The sequence below is a fragment of the Talaromyces amestolkiae genome (genome assembly GCF_001896365.1).
Source record: "Talaromyces amestolkiae strain CIB chromosome Unknown scaffold1.1, whole genome shotgun sequence".
Lineage (NCBI taxonomy): Eukaryota > Fungi > Ascomycota > Eurotiomycetes > Eurotiales > Trichocomaceae > Talaromyces > Talaromyces amestolkiae.
Genome location: NW_024468037.1, coordinates 2,215,611 through 2,230,775, shown reverse-complemented (window position 1 = coordinate 2,230,775; position 15,165 = coordinate 2,215,611). Strand labels below are relative to the sequence as shown.

The 15,165-nt window shown below is 48.7% G+C and overlaps 6 protein-coding genes across 6 annotated transcripts; 4 read left to right on the top strand and 2 right to left on the bottom strand.

Annotated features, from left to right (window-relative positions):
* Positions 1-1,417: 1,417 nt before the first annotated feature.
* On the top strand, positions 1,418-6,374 carry BHQ10_000731 (uncharacterized protein; the record flags this gene model as incomplete). The annotated part of the gene is made up of 8 exons (XM_040879992.1): positions 1,418-2,997; positions 3,048-3,131; positions 3,182-3,241; positions 3,295-3,484; positions 3,536-4,960; positions 5,009-5,427; positions 5,479-6,104; positions 6,154-6,374. The coding sequence occupies 8 exons, from the start codon at positions 1,418-1,420 to the stop codon at positions 6,372-6,374; spliced, it is 4,605 nt and encodes a 1,534-aa protein (XP_040729236.1).
* Positions 6,375-6,686: 312 nt separating this feature from the next.
* BHQ10_000730 (uncharacterized protein) lies at positions 6,687-7,383 on the top strand (the record flags this gene model as incomplete). Its single annotated transcript, XM_040879981.1, has 2 exons — positions 6,687-6,725; positions 6,793-7,383. The coding sequence occupies 2 exons, from the start codon at positions 6,687-6,689 to the stop codon at positions 7,381-7,383; spliced, it is 630 nt and encodes a 209-aa protein (XP_040729235.1).
* A 159-nt stretch (positions 7,384-7,542) lies between these two features.
* BHQ10_000729 (uncharacterized protein) lies at positions 7,543-9,792 on the bottom strand (the record flags this gene model as incomplete). The annotated part of the gene is made up of 6 exons (XM_040879969.1): positions 7,543-8,258; positions 8,306-8,415; positions 8,460-8,924; positions 8,978-9,221; positions 9,297-9,654; positions 9,700-9,792. The coding sequence occupies 6 exons, from the start codon at positions 9,790-9,792 to the stop codon at positions 7,543-7,545; spliced, it is 1,986 nt and encodes a 661-aa protein (XP_040729234.1).
* A 962-nt stretch (positions 9,793-10,754) lies between these two features.
* On the top strand, positions 10,755-11,508 carry BHQ10_000728 (uncharacterized protein; the record flags this gene model as incomplete). The annotated part of the gene is made up of 5 exons (XM_040879958.1): positions 10,755-10,848; positions 10,901-11,056; positions 11,103-11,249; positions 11,304-11,416; positions 11,464-11,508. 5 exons carry the CDS (start codon positions 10,755-10,757, stop codon positions 11,506-11,508), a joined length of 555 nt encoding a protein of 184 aa, XP_040729233.1.
* Positions 11,509-12,343: 835 nt separating this feature from the next.
* On the top strand, positions 12,344-12,701 carry BHQ10_000727 (uncharacterized protein; the record flags this gene model as incomplete). Its single annotated transcript, XM_040879947.1, has 3 exons — positions 12,344-12,392; positions 12,458-12,570; positions 12,636-12,701. The coding sequence occupies 3 exons, from the start codon at positions 12,344-12,346 to the stop codon at positions 12,699-12,701; spliced, it is 228 nt and encodes a 75-aa protein (XP_040729232.1).
* A 406-nt stretch (positions 12,702-13,107) lies between these two features.
* Positions 13,108-14,425, bottom strand: BHQ10_000726 (uncharacterized protein; the record flags this gene model as incomplete). The annotated part of the gene is made up of 3 exons (XM_040879936.1): positions 13,108-13,679; positions 13,746-14,162; positions 14,212-14,425. The coding sequence occupies 3 exons, from the start codon at positions 14,423-14,425 to the stop codon at positions 13,108-13,110; spliced, it is 1,203 nt and encodes a 400-aa protein (XP_040729231.1).
* Positions 14,426-15,165: the final 740 nt, after the last annotated feature.

Below are 15,165 nucleotides of genomic sequence, written 5' to 3'. Positions count from 1 at the left end.
TCCTTTGAAGCTATTTCAGTCGACAAGTGAAATTCGGCACGTGTGCGTTGGCCTAGATCTAGAGGTGCAATTGAAACCGAAGTAAAAACCTAGAAAACCCTAAGTACTCGGAACGAAACTCTTCTCCCCAATTTTTCAGTACTTATTGATCATGAAAATTGGCAAACTGACAAGGCTATGGTTTCGACATGGACTATGAGCATTTGATAGTTACACCCTGTCATACCCCTTACCAAATTTGGGGCGAAAAAGAACGCCCCCGAAATAGTAAAGGCGCAACTAGTTTTTACAAAACTACTTAGGATCGCGGTTCATACCGCAAGGAGATGCAATTCATGATGTCTTGGTCAAAGTCACATGCATAATTACTTACGTGCCTTGAAAACCTTATTCGTATCCGTCGAGTGCCGCAGCTGAAAGGTCCGAGTTTCAGTATTCGCAATGTACGAGCACGGAGAACGGATGCTTCTTAGGTTTCAACGGTCGAAATTTCCAAGCCGACCGAGTAAAGAGAATAAGACAGCAAACAATCGCTCGAAGTAATAATGCATTGCCGGATATTGCTGGATCCGGCCGGGACCCCGCCGGTGTTCTAGCCGTTCAGCTTCTAATTGGCCAATGTCTCTGAATCCAACATTGAAGATCTACGAAAGCTCGAATTAGTGCACATCGCGGATCAGTCTAAATAAACATCCGAGAAAGTGTGATTGCAATTGCGCGTCGCGTGGAGAGTATTGTCTTCCATCTTCCGGTACTCTCCGTTCGATGCTATGAGCATGATGATGATGCAGTGGCTGATCGTACAACTACCGTAAGATGAGAGATAGAAGGTACCAAGACCGGACAATGAATCAGAGACAGAAAAGCCCCGTTCCCAATTCGTCGTGATTCTTTTTGAGTGATACCCGCCAAGGCTTAGTGAATCTACTAGACTCTGCCTTAAATCGTCGATGAATGGCTGGGCCCGCTTTTGATTCCAACCGCAAACGTCACCACTCTATCTTTAATCCTTTTGTGGTATTCCTGGTATGTCGGCTCAACACGATGAGCACGCTGGTTGGACAATGCACAGTTCCGTCTGGAGTATGGTGGACGACGCTTTCCCATCTTTGGAGAGTATATGCGCCTCAATCTTTTACAAACCTTGTGCTGCCCTTATTTCGCTGTCCTGTCCCTTTTCGGAAGAGCGCGTGGGATGTCGAGCATCACGTACGGGTTTCGGTCATCGGCTGTCGGAATCTATAAAGCATTTATGTCGTTGTCTTTCCTCGGATGTACGTTATTGGGTATTATTTGATAATCTTATTTTTGACTCCATCATACATATATTGGTACCTCCCTCGCGAATTCGGGATCTCTACGACTCTGATGCCGTGTTAGGTTATCTTGTATATGCTCATAGCCTCCAGTCTACAAGATGACTTCTACACAGCGAGGGCTAGAAAGCCACTCAGAAGTATCGAATGACGTGTTAATGGCTACCCCGTCGTCAGAAGACCGACACCACCTACATGAGAAGCACGAACGGCAAGATGAAAACGAAATTTCAAGCTCGGAAGCCCCGAATTCAAGCGACGATGACTTCCCCGGCAGATTCGAGCCAGTCCGACCTGGTGATCGCGAAGAACTAACGAGAATCGCATCGTCGTTATCTACTTCGCGCCGCCCCAGTACTCTAGGCCGTCGCGACAGTGCCCCGATTACGCGCATGGATACAGTGGACGAGATGGCGCTCGAAGATCCTCGAATTGACCCAGGGAATGACAAGTTCGATGCATACTTGTGGTCACGAAAGAGATTGCGCCTGGTGCAACAAGAAGGAATGGGGTTTCCAAGAGCAAGTGTCACGTTCAAAGATATGAATGTGTCTGGTTCTGGAGAAGCATTGCAATTACAAGAAACCGTCGGCTCGGTTTTGACTGCGCCCTTGAGGCCTGGGAAATTCTTTAGCTTTGCGAAGAAAAAGGAGCACAAAACGATCTTGCGCAACTTCGATGGCGTTATCAAAGGTGGTGAGCTTCTAATGGTCTTGGGCCGACCTGGTAGTGGTTGCTCTACTTTTCTTAAGACGCTTCATGGAGAACTACACGGGTTGGACCTTGAGAAGGAATCAACCATCCATTATAACGGTGTGGAGATGAACAAGATGCATTCCGAGTTCAAAGGAGAGGTTTTGTATAATCAAGAAGTGGACAAACATTTCCCTCACCTTACCGTTGGCCAAACACTGGAATTCGCCGCTACTGCTCGCGCTCCATCTCATCGACTCAAGGGACAGACTCGCGAAGAATATGTCAAAGAAGTGACTCAAGTTGTTATGGCAGTCTTTGGCCTCTCGCACACATACAACACCATCGTCGGAAATGACTACGTACGCGGTGTCTCCGGTGGTGAAAGGAAGCGTGTCAGTATCGCTGAAATGGCCCTGTCGAGAGCTCCAATCGCCGCCTGGGATAACAGTACCCGCGGATTGGATGCTGCTAGCGCATTGGAATTTGTAAAAGCGTTGCGGATGTCATCTAACCTCACCGGAAGTTGCCACAGTGTTGCCATCTACCAAGCTTCTCAAGCCATATACGATGTCTTTGACAAGGTCATTGTGCTCTACGAAGGCCGTGAAATCTACTTTGGTCCATGCAAGCGCGCTGAGCAGTATTTTGTCAACATGGGATGGGCCAAACCCGCGCGCCAAACAACCGGCGACTTTCTGACATCGGTCACAAATCCACAGGAACGTCAAGCCCGCGATGGCATGGACAAACAAGTGCCCCGAACACCGGATGAATTTGAGGAATACTGGAAGAAGAGTCCCGAGCATGCTGCTCTGATGCAGGAAATTAAGGATCATGAAACGGAATTCCCGATTGGCCATGTTGCGGAGAAGGAATTGGCCGAGAAGAAGCATGAGCAGCAGGCGAAGCATGTTCGGCCGAAGAGTCCATACTTGATGTCGGTTCCGATGCAGATTCGTCTTTGTACGAAGAGAGCTTATCAGAGGTATCTATTCCCCCATTAGATTGACTGCAGCGAAATACTGATGTGTATAGACTATGGAACGACAAAGCGACGACTTTGACAACTGTTATCGGCCGAATTTTCATGGCTTTGATTATTGGATCAATCTACTTTGGGTAATTGGAAGGAAGGCCTGACTTGTATGCATCTTACTAACAATCCTTAGAACCCCAATCGCAACAGCCGGATTTCAAAGCAAAGGCGCTGCATTGTTCTTTGCAATCTTGTACGTGCCAGAGATAGACCCATGAACATGGATAAAGCTAATATATACGGCAGGTTGAACGCGCTCATTAGTATCACCGAGATTAATTCACTCTACGACCAACGTCCCATCATCGAGAAGCAGGCATCATACGCCTTCGTACATCCATTCACCGAAGCCATGGGCGATATAGTCGCTGATTTGCCTATCAAATTCGTAGCATCGGCTGCGTTCAACATTGTCCTCTATTTCCTTGCTGGTCTAGTGAGTTGAGCCCATCAGTCGGAGTTAAGTTCATGTACTAACGTCTACAAGCGCTACGAACCATCTCAATTCTTTATCTTCTTCCTCTTCACCTTCATCGCAACGCTAGCCATGTCCGCCATCTTCCGCACCCTCGCCGCCGCAACGAAAAGCCTCGCACAAGCCATGGCACTGGCCGGTATCATGGTTCTCGCAATTGTGATCTATACGGGTTTCGTGATTCCCGGCCCACAAATGCATCCCTGGTTCTCATGGATACGCTGGATAAACCCTGTTTTCTACGCATTCGAAGCTCTCGTCGCAAACGAATTCCACGGCCGCGAGTTTATATGTTCGGCTTTCGTGCCTGCATATAATAACTTGGTTGGTGATACCTTCGTTTGTTCTGCCACTGGCTCTGTAGCGGGTCGACGAACGGTTTCGGGCGATGATTATATCCGGACTCAGTACGACTATTCGTATTCGCATGAATGGAGGAATTTTGGAATTCTCATTGCTTTCTGGATTTTCTTCATGTTCACCTATTTGACATGTACGGAACTCAACTCGGCCACTTCGTCGACTGCGGAATTCCTCGTGTTTCGTCGTGGTCATGTACCGGCTTATATGAAAAAATCTGACAACCAGGCCAAACATGGAGCAATCGAGGCACCACCAACGGCCGAGAACGAAGGTGCGACGGAAGAAGAACTAGGCATCCTCCCGGAACAGCGTGACATCTTTACATGGCGAAATGTCTGCTATGATATTCCTGTCAAGGGGGGCCAGCGTCGTCTATTGGATAATGTATCAGGTTGGGTAAAGCCGGGAACGTTGACAGCACTCATGGGCGTTTCTGGCGCCGGAAAGACTACTCTTCTCGACGTTCTTGCGCAGCGTGTCTCTATCGGCGTCGTGACTGGAGACATGTTCGTCAACGGAAAACCGTTGGATGCCAGTTTCCAGCGTAAGACGGGATACGTTCAACAACAAGATCTTCATCTCCAGACTAGCACCGTACGAGAAGCGCTCCGCTTTAGCGCAGCTTTGCGCCAACCAAAATCCACCCTGCTCTCCGAAAAGTATGATTACGTTGAAGACGTGATCAAAATGCTCAACATGGAAGACTTTGCGGAAGCTGTCGTGGGCACACCGGGTGAGGGACTCAACGTCGAGCAGCGCAAACTTCTTACTATTGGGGTTGAACTAGCCGCCAAACCGGCTTTGTTGCTATTCCTTGACGAGCCAACTAGTGGTCTCGACTCGCAAAGTTCATGGTCAATCTGCGCGTTTCTGCGCAAATTGGCGGATCATGGGCAGGCTGTCCTGTCGACCATTCATCAGCCGAGTGCGATTCTTTTTCAGCAGTTTGATAGATTGTTGTTCTTGGCCAAGGGTGGTAAGACGGTCTATTTTGGTGATATTGGCAAGGACTCGACGACGTTGTTGGACTATTTTGAGAGGAATGGAGCACGGAAATGTGATGCTGCTGAAAATGTAAGCCCCTGTCTACTAATAAAATGAAAGTATGCTAATTATGGTAAGCCTGCCGAGTACATGCTCGAAATCATCGGTGCAGGTGCAAGCGGCAAAGCTACTCAAGACTGGCCTACAGTCTGGCGCGAGTCTCAAGAAGCCAAGAATATCCAGACGGAGCTCGACAGCATTCACGCACACCATGCTGCAACTGCGCCTAATGGTACTGAGACGTCAAAGTCCACGTCAGACGAAGGCAGAGAGTTCGCAATGCCTTTCACGGCTCAACTCAAGCATGTCGTCGTTCGCGTCTTCCAGCAATACTGGCGCGATCCTCAATACATATTTGCCAAACTATTTCTCGGTCTTGCCTCGGCTCTGTTCATCGGATTCTCCTTCTTCCTACCAAATAGCAGCCTGCAAGGATTTCAAGACGTCCTTTTTAGCACGTTCATGTTAACATCCATCTTTTCCACGCTTGTGCAGCAGTAAGTCTCCGTCACTAGACAGTGAACATCCCGCCTCTAATTTGTACACAGAATCATGCCGCGCTTCGTCAGCCAACGCTCCCTCTACGAAGTCCGCGAAAGGCCCTCAAAGGCCTACTCCTGGGTGGCGTTCCTAATCGCCAATATCATCGTCGAAATCCCCTACCAAATCCTTCTAGGCATCATCGTCTGGGCTTGCTATTACTTCCCTATCTACGGCGCAGGTCAAACCGGCGAACAAAAGGGCTTGATGCTGTTGTTCATCATCCAATTTTTCGTCTTCGCATCCACCTTTGCCGATTTAGTGATTTCGTCAATGCCAAATGCGGAGATGGCGGGTACTATTGCGACGTTTGCGTTTTCGCTTACACTCACTTTCAACGGTATCATGCAACCTCCCAACGCGTTGCCGGGGTTCTGGATATTCATGTATCGTGTTTCGCCATTGACGTATACGATTGCGGGGATGACGGGGAACGGCCTCGATGGTCGACCGGTCGTTTGCTCAAGTTCCGAGTTGAGTGTTTTCAACCCACCTTCCGGGCAGACGTGTGGCGAGTATTTGAAGCAGTATTTGGCTGTTGCGCCGGGGAAGCTGTATAACTATGATGCGACGAGCGATTGTCACTATTGCTCGTTGCAGAGTGCGAACCAGGTGTTGGCTAGTAGCGATATTTGTACGTTCTTTCCACGTTACTTTTGACTTCAATGCTGACAAGATTGTAGATCCCGATCAACGATGGCGTAACTGGGGCATCGGATGGGCATACATTGGTTTCAACATTTTTGGCGCCGTTGCTCTGTACTACGCGTTCCGAGTCAAGCATTACAATCCCACATCGATCGTTAGAGGAGTGTGCGATGCAGGAAGATTTGTGGGACGTTTGTTCAAGAGGAGATCGGAAGCTCCCAAGGGCCGGAAAGCGCAGGATGGTCGCGTTTTTTAATTCACTCGTTCGTTTCATTTTCTTGTCATATATAGTTAATTGTAATCAGTTCTTGATAGATCACACATATATATTTTTTTTTGTCGATAATAGTTTCTGAATGTCATTGGATTAAAAAAACATTAGATATCATTGCATAGAAAAGAACATAAAGTGGACAAAGAGAGCAACAATCAGGAGGATTATTATTCTGACCGCCTTATCTCCGGGGATTCTCCGACCATTCTGCCACTCCTCCACGACGACAGTAAACAAGCATTAATAAATACTCTTCAATCTAGCAGATTTGTTATATCATTACTGACAGCCAACATGCCGCCCAAAGCCGCGAAGGGCGAATACATCGAAACCGTTCGTCACCCTATACCATACTCCTCAGAGTCTTAATTATGTGAAAGCATTCAGCTAATTGAAGTAGGACACCGGCAACAAAATCTCGCGCCGTAGCCTCATCCACGGGACTCAACACATCATCCTCGGCGGCAAAACAGTCATCCAAGCCGATGCCGTTATTCGCGGCGACCTGTTCCGCGTGCAACCACCATCTTCTTCCAGCCACTCCCACAGCAACGACGGCGAGAATCCATCCTCATCATCTACATCAACAAACACACCCCCCTCCGTCGCAATCACCGTAGGCCGATACACCTACATCTCCCGCGCCGCCATCCTGCGGCCGCCCAGCCGTCTGCACCGCGGTCTGCATTCGTACTACCCGCTCAAAATCGGCGACCACGTCTTCATCGGGGAACACTCCATCGTCGAAGCCGCGCAGATCGGGAATCATGTACACATCGGCAACGACGTCGTGGTCGGGAATATGGCTATTCTGAAAGATTTTGCGTATGTGTTGGACGGTACAGTTGTGCCGCCTAACATGGTTGTGCCGAGTTTTTGTGTGGTGGGCGGTCGGCCGGCGAGAATTGTGGGTGAGGTTGGGGAGGGATATGGGGTTGAGGGCGCGGAGGGCGGGTTGGCGAGGGAGAGGTATAGACTTGTTGGGCGATGATTTTATCTTTCTGTATGTGAAGGTTTTGTTTATGATACCCCTTTGTTTTTTGATTCCAGCGCTGGAGAGTTAAGGACAGTTGGAAATATCGTCTGAATCAATCCGTGTACTATCTATGTACTATAGGTATGCTGTATGCATCTAGTCTAGGTTGGAGATTTAGCCCATATTCTCGACTATAACAGCCCTCTTCAACTTATTCTCCCCCTTCTTATATGGTATTCCCGCTTCTTCCCTTGCCATATCATTGATCCACCTCTCGTTAGGCTTCACCGACTTGCCCGCCGTAAGGTGCGAGGCAAGATACAACCAGCACAATGCATTTCCCACTGTGGTGACTTCATCGCTCACCGTTTCCAGGGCTGTCTTGCTCATTCGATCGTACAGGTCTTGGTCTGTCCAAAGATCAAAGAGGTATTTTGCGACAGCTTCTGGATCGCCGACCTCGACGAGGAAGCCGTTTTTCTCGTGTTGGACTTGTAGTGGGATCCCGCCTGCTCGACTTGCGATGATGGGTTTGCCCTTGTGGATTGCCTCGGACACCTTCACCTCAAAGCCTTCACGAGTAGAGAGTTGCAAGGCGATCTTAGCCTTGGATAAGAGCGCGTTGAGGATCTGGTCCGATGGTCCTAGGCGCATTACACAGATCAAGTCCTTCAGGTGCGGAAGCCGGTTTTCGATATGCTGCAAAGTAGCGTCGTATATCAAGTTTCCGTCAGGATCGTCGACGGAGCCGTGACCACAGATCAAGAGCTTGGGAGGTTTGTTTTCTACACCGTGTTCTTTGAGGAGTTCGTGGAATCTGGCGTATGATTCGAGGACGTCAGGTATTCCCTTCGATGGGTCGAAGCGGGCGACTTGGATGATGTATTCATCTAGACTAATCAGCAATTGACGTAGTCAATGTTTAAGAAGGCCATACCGTCTGGGTAGTTGATGAGAGGCGCTCGGTTATGATAGCACAACGTATTGAAGATGCGCCCATACGAAGCGACATCCCAATCACGCATGGTTTTGTTCAAACCATCGAGCCTAGCACAGTCAGAAGATTCCAACAACCAGCAAACAGAACTTACCAATCTGTAGTGGCGGGCATATATCCGACCTTCTCCTTGGGGACTGTAGCAGGAACAAAAGCTTCCACCGGATGACTAATGAAGAGATCTGCATGCTTGATACGATCCCACATCCACGTCCAAGCCTCATGCTGTGGGGTACCAGGAGTACCCACGAGATCACTGCGAATCTGGATATGACTGCGGAAAATGACCGGTCTGTCTGGGGCGGCATTTTTGGCAATGGGGATGAGGGAAGGCATCTGTGGATCGTCGATAATCACTATATCGGCTCCTCCTTCTGATGGGTCCTGCAGGGGTCCACATGAAGACAACCAGTATCTGCGAGCATTGTCGTGCAGCCAATCTTCGATAGTTTCTTGATGGTCTTCGGTGAACCGCTCTTCTGGAGCTGACACGCCTTGCAGAATGTTGTGGTTTGTCTTTGTGATGCGGAACACGCCCGGACGTGGTTTGGGAACATACCTAAACTTTTAGTATACTCAGATATATCTTTCAGTGAGTGAAAAGAGACGTACCACTGAAGATCGACCCCCAATTCCCGAGCATACCGCACAAGCGCGTGGCGCATCAGAGCAACACCACCACCCTGAGGTGTTGCGCTAAAGAATGCAATCTTGATATTCCGCTTTTTGAGTTCTGAAGCATAATGATTGACAGCTTCCCAGGTAGTGGGCCCGACGGTTGGCTTGTAGTCATCCAATGTAGAAATGCGAATACGAGATGCGCAGTCCACTTCGACACGGCCTTGGTAGCCAACGTCTAGAATCGGGTTGTTGCTCGGTCCGAAAAATCTCACACATCTTCTTGACATTGCTTCAGCAAGCTCATCCATACATCGTGCATTCCATTTTGTCTGGTCTTTAGGTGACGTGGCAAACAACGGGACCCCTTCGGTAAAGGCTATAGGGACTATATCCAACTCACGCCACAAGCGCGAGCATAAATGTGGACATCGATCGGCAATATCTTGCGGCATGCCCAGCCCGGTGAACCGTTCGAGATGTTCTTCACTATACTCCCGGAGCCGATCAATGATAAAGTCGCCAATATCTGTTCTGGCAAGCTTCGCCTCTGGCCTAGAATCAAAGTGATGCTCGTAAAAGTCGACGAGATAGGTTGTATCGCGGATGGCGATTGCAAGGACAGCTGCTGCCGAGTCGTCGAATTGCAGTGAAATTCCCGCATAGAGGTTCTGGAGGGTCAGTACAAGACCTCACATGGGGACTGGCTGACTCACGTCGAACGGAGCGCCCTGCCAGGCGCATCTGTCGGCAACATTCTGGTTGAGATCCTTCTGAAAGACCGAGCCGCGGCGCTGGAACTGATGCATGGTTTTGGTTGAAGATACTTTGGTGAGGCTTTCTTGTCGTGTGTAAGCATGAAGCTGTTTGGGATTGACTTTACAGCTCTCTTAAGTACCCATGGTTCTTTCTATCTGAAGGACTTTGTATCCGTCCAGCTCCGGATGACAGCTCGATGACGTAGGATATATAAAGAGCATAGTTCGCATCCTCAGGCAGGAACATCACATACTCGCTCGCCCGATATCAGCATATTTACAGCTCGTCTGGACAATCAGAGGGATGCGACATGCCCCGTGATGGCTGTCAGGCCACCGGTGCGCGGGTGGATCGTATGAGGCACACAGCTGTGGCTTATACTACTATATGCCGGTCGCATATTATATGCTCGTGCTAGGCCGGCTATACCGATGCAATGTTATTTGCGTTCATGTCATCCCGTCACTAGCTTCTCACATCATGAGTTGTATCAAGCGAAGTGATTTTAATCAAGAAGAGGAGTAACTATGAGCTCCTCAACTTACGATGTACGTAGTAGAGCTACCTGAGGGTGCCGAAGATAGGCGGATAGGAATTGACCAATCAGCAGCCGAAAAACTGACAGGGCACGTGCCGGCAGGTGAAACGATAGCGTCAGCCTCAGGCCCGGCGTTTCTGCCCCTTTTACGGGGCAGCCACGCCTGAGTGCTTGTTTTGGTCCGTGCTCCGTCTTCTCTTGCCTCTGGATTACTCGCTCGTGTGCGCTACGAAATCCCACCTCCTCACCTCCACACCCTGCAACGACTCGTCTACCTTCGTACCTACGTCCCTGTTTGTCTTGCCGTCCAAAAGCGGGTTATCGTCGCCCCGCCTGTATATGTAAGTGTCGCCGTGTCACTTGCATTCGTTCTTGGGCAATCGCTAATAGAGGCAACAGACGTGTCGACTGCACTCGACGACCTCACTCCATTGATACGCAATCGCCGTCCGACCGATCAACTCGACCTTCACAATGGGTGGCTCAGTGTCCAAGTTAATGGGCAAGATCTTCGGTTCAAAGGAGATGCGCATTCTCATGCTCGGTCTCGATGCCGCCGGAAAGACCAGTGAGTTAATTGTCGAATGCGTTAAGCACAAGGAGAGAAATTGACAAGGTAGCCATTTTGTATAAATTGAAACTCAACCAGGATGTGACGACCATCCCCACTGTCGGATTCAACGTCGAGAGCGTCACCTACAAGAACGTCAAATTCAATGTCTGGGATGTCGGTGGTCAGGATAAGATTCGTCCGCTGTGGCGGCACTACTACTCGGGTATGTAGCTCAAAGAGGACGAGAGGATGGCACTTACACGCTGCAGGCACCCAAGGTCTTATCTTTGTGGTCGACTCTAGCGACACCGCCCGTCTTAGCGAGGCCCGATTAGAATTGCACAAGATTATCAACGACCGTGAAATGAAAGATGCGCTCCTGTTGGTGTTTGCGAACAAGCAGGATACTCCAGGCCGTAAGTCTGAATCGTTTGACTCCTTCGATTCGTCTCTGACCAAACCGCGTACAGACCTCAGCCCCGAGGAAATCACCAATGCTTTGCAACTCAACAAGCTCAAGGACCGACTATGGTATGTCGTGCCCAGTGTTGCCACTGAAGGAACCGGTATCTTCGAGGGATTGGTAAGTGCGCCTCACATTATTGACTGTACATATACTAACATCTCCAGGCCTGGCTCTCGAATAACGTCAAGACCCCAGCTCCTCCCAAATAAGCCCGACCAACCGTTACCCGCGCCGAACTGTACAACACTCGATAATCGTTGCCTTGCCTGATTAATATATTAATGACCACGCAGCATTCGAAGATTGGTTCTTTTTTTTTTTCATTATGTTTTGTTTTGTCGCTGATGGTTTTGCATATTGCCGATTGGCTTTTATGATATCCCTGTTGTATTTCCCATATAATTTTGATTTGACTTTTGAACTCCTTTTCCATTTCTTGTTCCTCGCATGTTTAAGAGCCCATGTCCGAGGTTATTTACACGATTAGATTGAAAAGCACTATGACACGTCCAATCTTCCTTGCCAAAATTAGCCATTAATCTCACAGACAGCAAGGTTAGTCCCGAGTTCCGTCAAACTGCATGTCATGATGTTGTTTTCTGCTCTCGTCGGAACCAAGCTCCTGACAAACCATGTGGTACGGAATTTTGTTCCTTGTCGCTCAACTTGTATTCCTTCCCCGTCGTTTGGGATAGACCAGATCGGATTTTGACTGCTGGCGGCGAAGTAGATGATGCAAATGAGACTTAAATGGCAATTCTTTGCATCTTCCTCGTTCACATCCTGAGTAGAAGACAGCAGCCACGACTTCTTTATACCAGGGAGTCAATTCCGGATTCCTTTGCCCAATTGCCACTGTCGTAGCAATATAAATACAGTCTCGTTCTGACGACGAATTTCAATTCACACCTGAACCGATTTGACCATCAGGGTTAAAGCATCTCATAATTCAAAAAGACCTTTCAATCTCGACTACTCAAGAAATTTACCAACAACCACAAGACTTCGAAAGTCTTCCCACTTTCATCAGCCTTAAAAAATAACATGCCTCAATACAAAGTCAACGATTCAGTCCGCTACAAGCCTGTTGGTGGTGCGTCAACTCTTAATACCTGAAAATACTGGTTGACTGACGTCTTATCGGCTACCTCGTCACAGGTCCCCAGAGTCACACATCCGAAACCGTCGGCGTGATCAAAGAGGTCCTTACCTCACCCGGCAATTTGACGGGTCGTCAAGTGCAGGCTTCTGAGAAGGATCCTCGCTATGAGGTACCTTCTCTCCCTCTCAAAAATAGCATTGAAACGAGGAGATATGATAGCTGACAGTCTGACAGATCGAGAATAGCCACACTCACAAACGGACCGCAATCAAGGAGGCGAATATCATTGAACATTGTTAACTTTTCACGGCCCTTGCCGGTTCCGTTGAATGGTGGTTGTGTCGGGKCTTCTACTTCGCGGTGGATGGCGCCGGCTAGGGGAGACGATTCAGGGGTGGTAGAGAATGAGGTCAATGTTGATGAGGAGATGGAGATGGAGGTGCGGTTGTGTGTTGATGGGTGTGGGAGTTTAGAGTAATCTACTACCTAAGTAATAAGAGCTTGTGATGAATGATAAGTCATTGCGTTGAAATATGTAGGTATTTTACGTAAACGAGCGACAAGTAGACATGTTGAACTCCCTATTCCCATCCATCCCATCATAACCAAGCCATAACTCGTAACGTTACATACATCATCTTGTTGAAAGCTGATCGTACATCCCCAGATCCGCCCCCGGGACTAATAACTCGGAGAGGAAGGGGTTTTAAGGCTCATTAGGCCAAATCTCATTCGCAATCTCACGCACAAGCTTCAACTTCTTAAACATTCCCTCCCGACTAATCGCATTTCCGCCGTGGTGGCTCSCGAATCCGCACTGCGGGCTTACACCGCACTGCTTCAGCGCTTCCTGAACACTGATGTTGTTGCCCTTTGCAATGAATTCGGCAGCGTCAAGAATGCGTTTCTTCATTTCTTCCTTGTCCTCCATATCATCGAATTTGGAGGTCACGACTCCCAGGATCACGTTCTTGGTCACAGGCAGTTCCTTGAGAGGCTCGAAGCCTCCAGCGCGGGGAGTGTCGTATTCAAGATAGTAGGTGTCGACGTTCAACTCCTTAAAGAGCTTGACGGCGATGCGGTCATAGCCTCCTTCAGAGAAGTGGCGGGAGTTGTGGAAGTTGCCGCGGCACAGGTGCACGCCAACGTGCAAATCGGCGGGACGCTTGGCGATGCAGTCGTTGTAGAGTTTGATGTATTTGTCGAGGAGGTCGTCGGTTGTGCCTTTGTTGAGGGGGTCGGCGTTCCAGCCCTCGATCATTTTTTCGGAGCAGAAATCTGTTTCGTCAACACATATCCAATAAGACAGATCGACACACAAAATAGGAAGCAGAAGATACTCACAAGCAAGGTTGGGATCATCGTACTGCACATTCCTGCAGCCCGCCTCGTACAAAATTCTCAACTCCTCCTGATACGCCTTCGCAATATCGCCAAAATATTCTTCATCAGAAGAATACGCATCCTTACTATAAGCATATCCTTCCTTGTATCGTAAATGATACCAATTGGGAGCCGCAAGCGTAATCTTGATGTTTTTCACTTCCTCAGGCTTGACCAACCCTGCGAGGTACTTGAAATCTTCAACGTAGCTGCTTCCGACATGCTTGATTTTACCGTCACAGACAACTGTCTCGCCGGGCTCGACTTTTTCTTCTACGAATGCGGCGATGTCGGGCATGTACAGACGGAACATATCTGCGGAGGGGGTCATGATTTGTGTGAAGCCCTCGAGGTTGGGGAAAAAGGAGCCCCAGAACACTTGCCAGTTAGCTAGGTTAGTCACTTCCGAGGTAAGAAGGAGGCGTACTGTGTCGTCGATATTCGCCATCAGTAATAGCGTGGAAACCGAGCTCTTGCTGCTTTGCGACAATGTCCTTGATATCCTGATCCTCGATGGGGATCAATTCTTCGCGTGTGGCTTTGCCCTCGGTCAGGAGGTCGCGCTTCTTGACGAGAGTCTCTGTGCGGAGCAGAGAGCCCAGTTGCTCTGCGCGGAAAGGTGGGTTCTGGTGACGGGCCATTTTATTCTTCCACGATGTCAGTATACCTACATATCCGATAGATATATTCAAGACGAGGGATGACCTACATGAAATGTACTTTTGATAAGTGAACAACGTTGAACAGGAAAAAAGGAAAAGGAAAAAGAGAAATAAAACCAGAAAGAGAGGGATATTCATAGCCCCATTCAGTGCTCTGCTATTTTGCAGATTTTTGGGTCCCTCCCGATGCGGGGAACTGTGCCTCATTTCCGTTTCTGTTGCATATTGCACGATGTCCGATCTACGAATACCCTAGTAATTAGTGATTTGATGAGCGGGTATATGACTACGTATGCGACTGGCGTAGCATGGCTGGGAATGATTCAATTGGTCTGACTGCTTGACGTCGCTGCATGGTCCCTGTTTGGTTCTCGTTCGGCGAAACCCTTTTAGGCTATCCAACATCAGCGTGCGATTTATGAGGCAGCAATCCGCTCTAATCCATGTTTTAAGCTTTCTGCTCTTTATGACATTTTGTGTCTTACTCGATCAAGATCCAAAGCCTCTTGAAAAGGCGCTATTACTCATCGCAGTGGATCAATATGCCCGCTGTATTTAAAGCTCTGAAGCGGCGTTGATATTCATTTACGTGTCTCTCAACCCTCGCCGCCGTTTCTCATTGAGAAATTCTAGCAATGAAACATAGACCCAATCATCCTACTAGCATAATCAAAAGCACCGGAAGATCCATGCGCAGATGGTGAATGGGTACGATGACC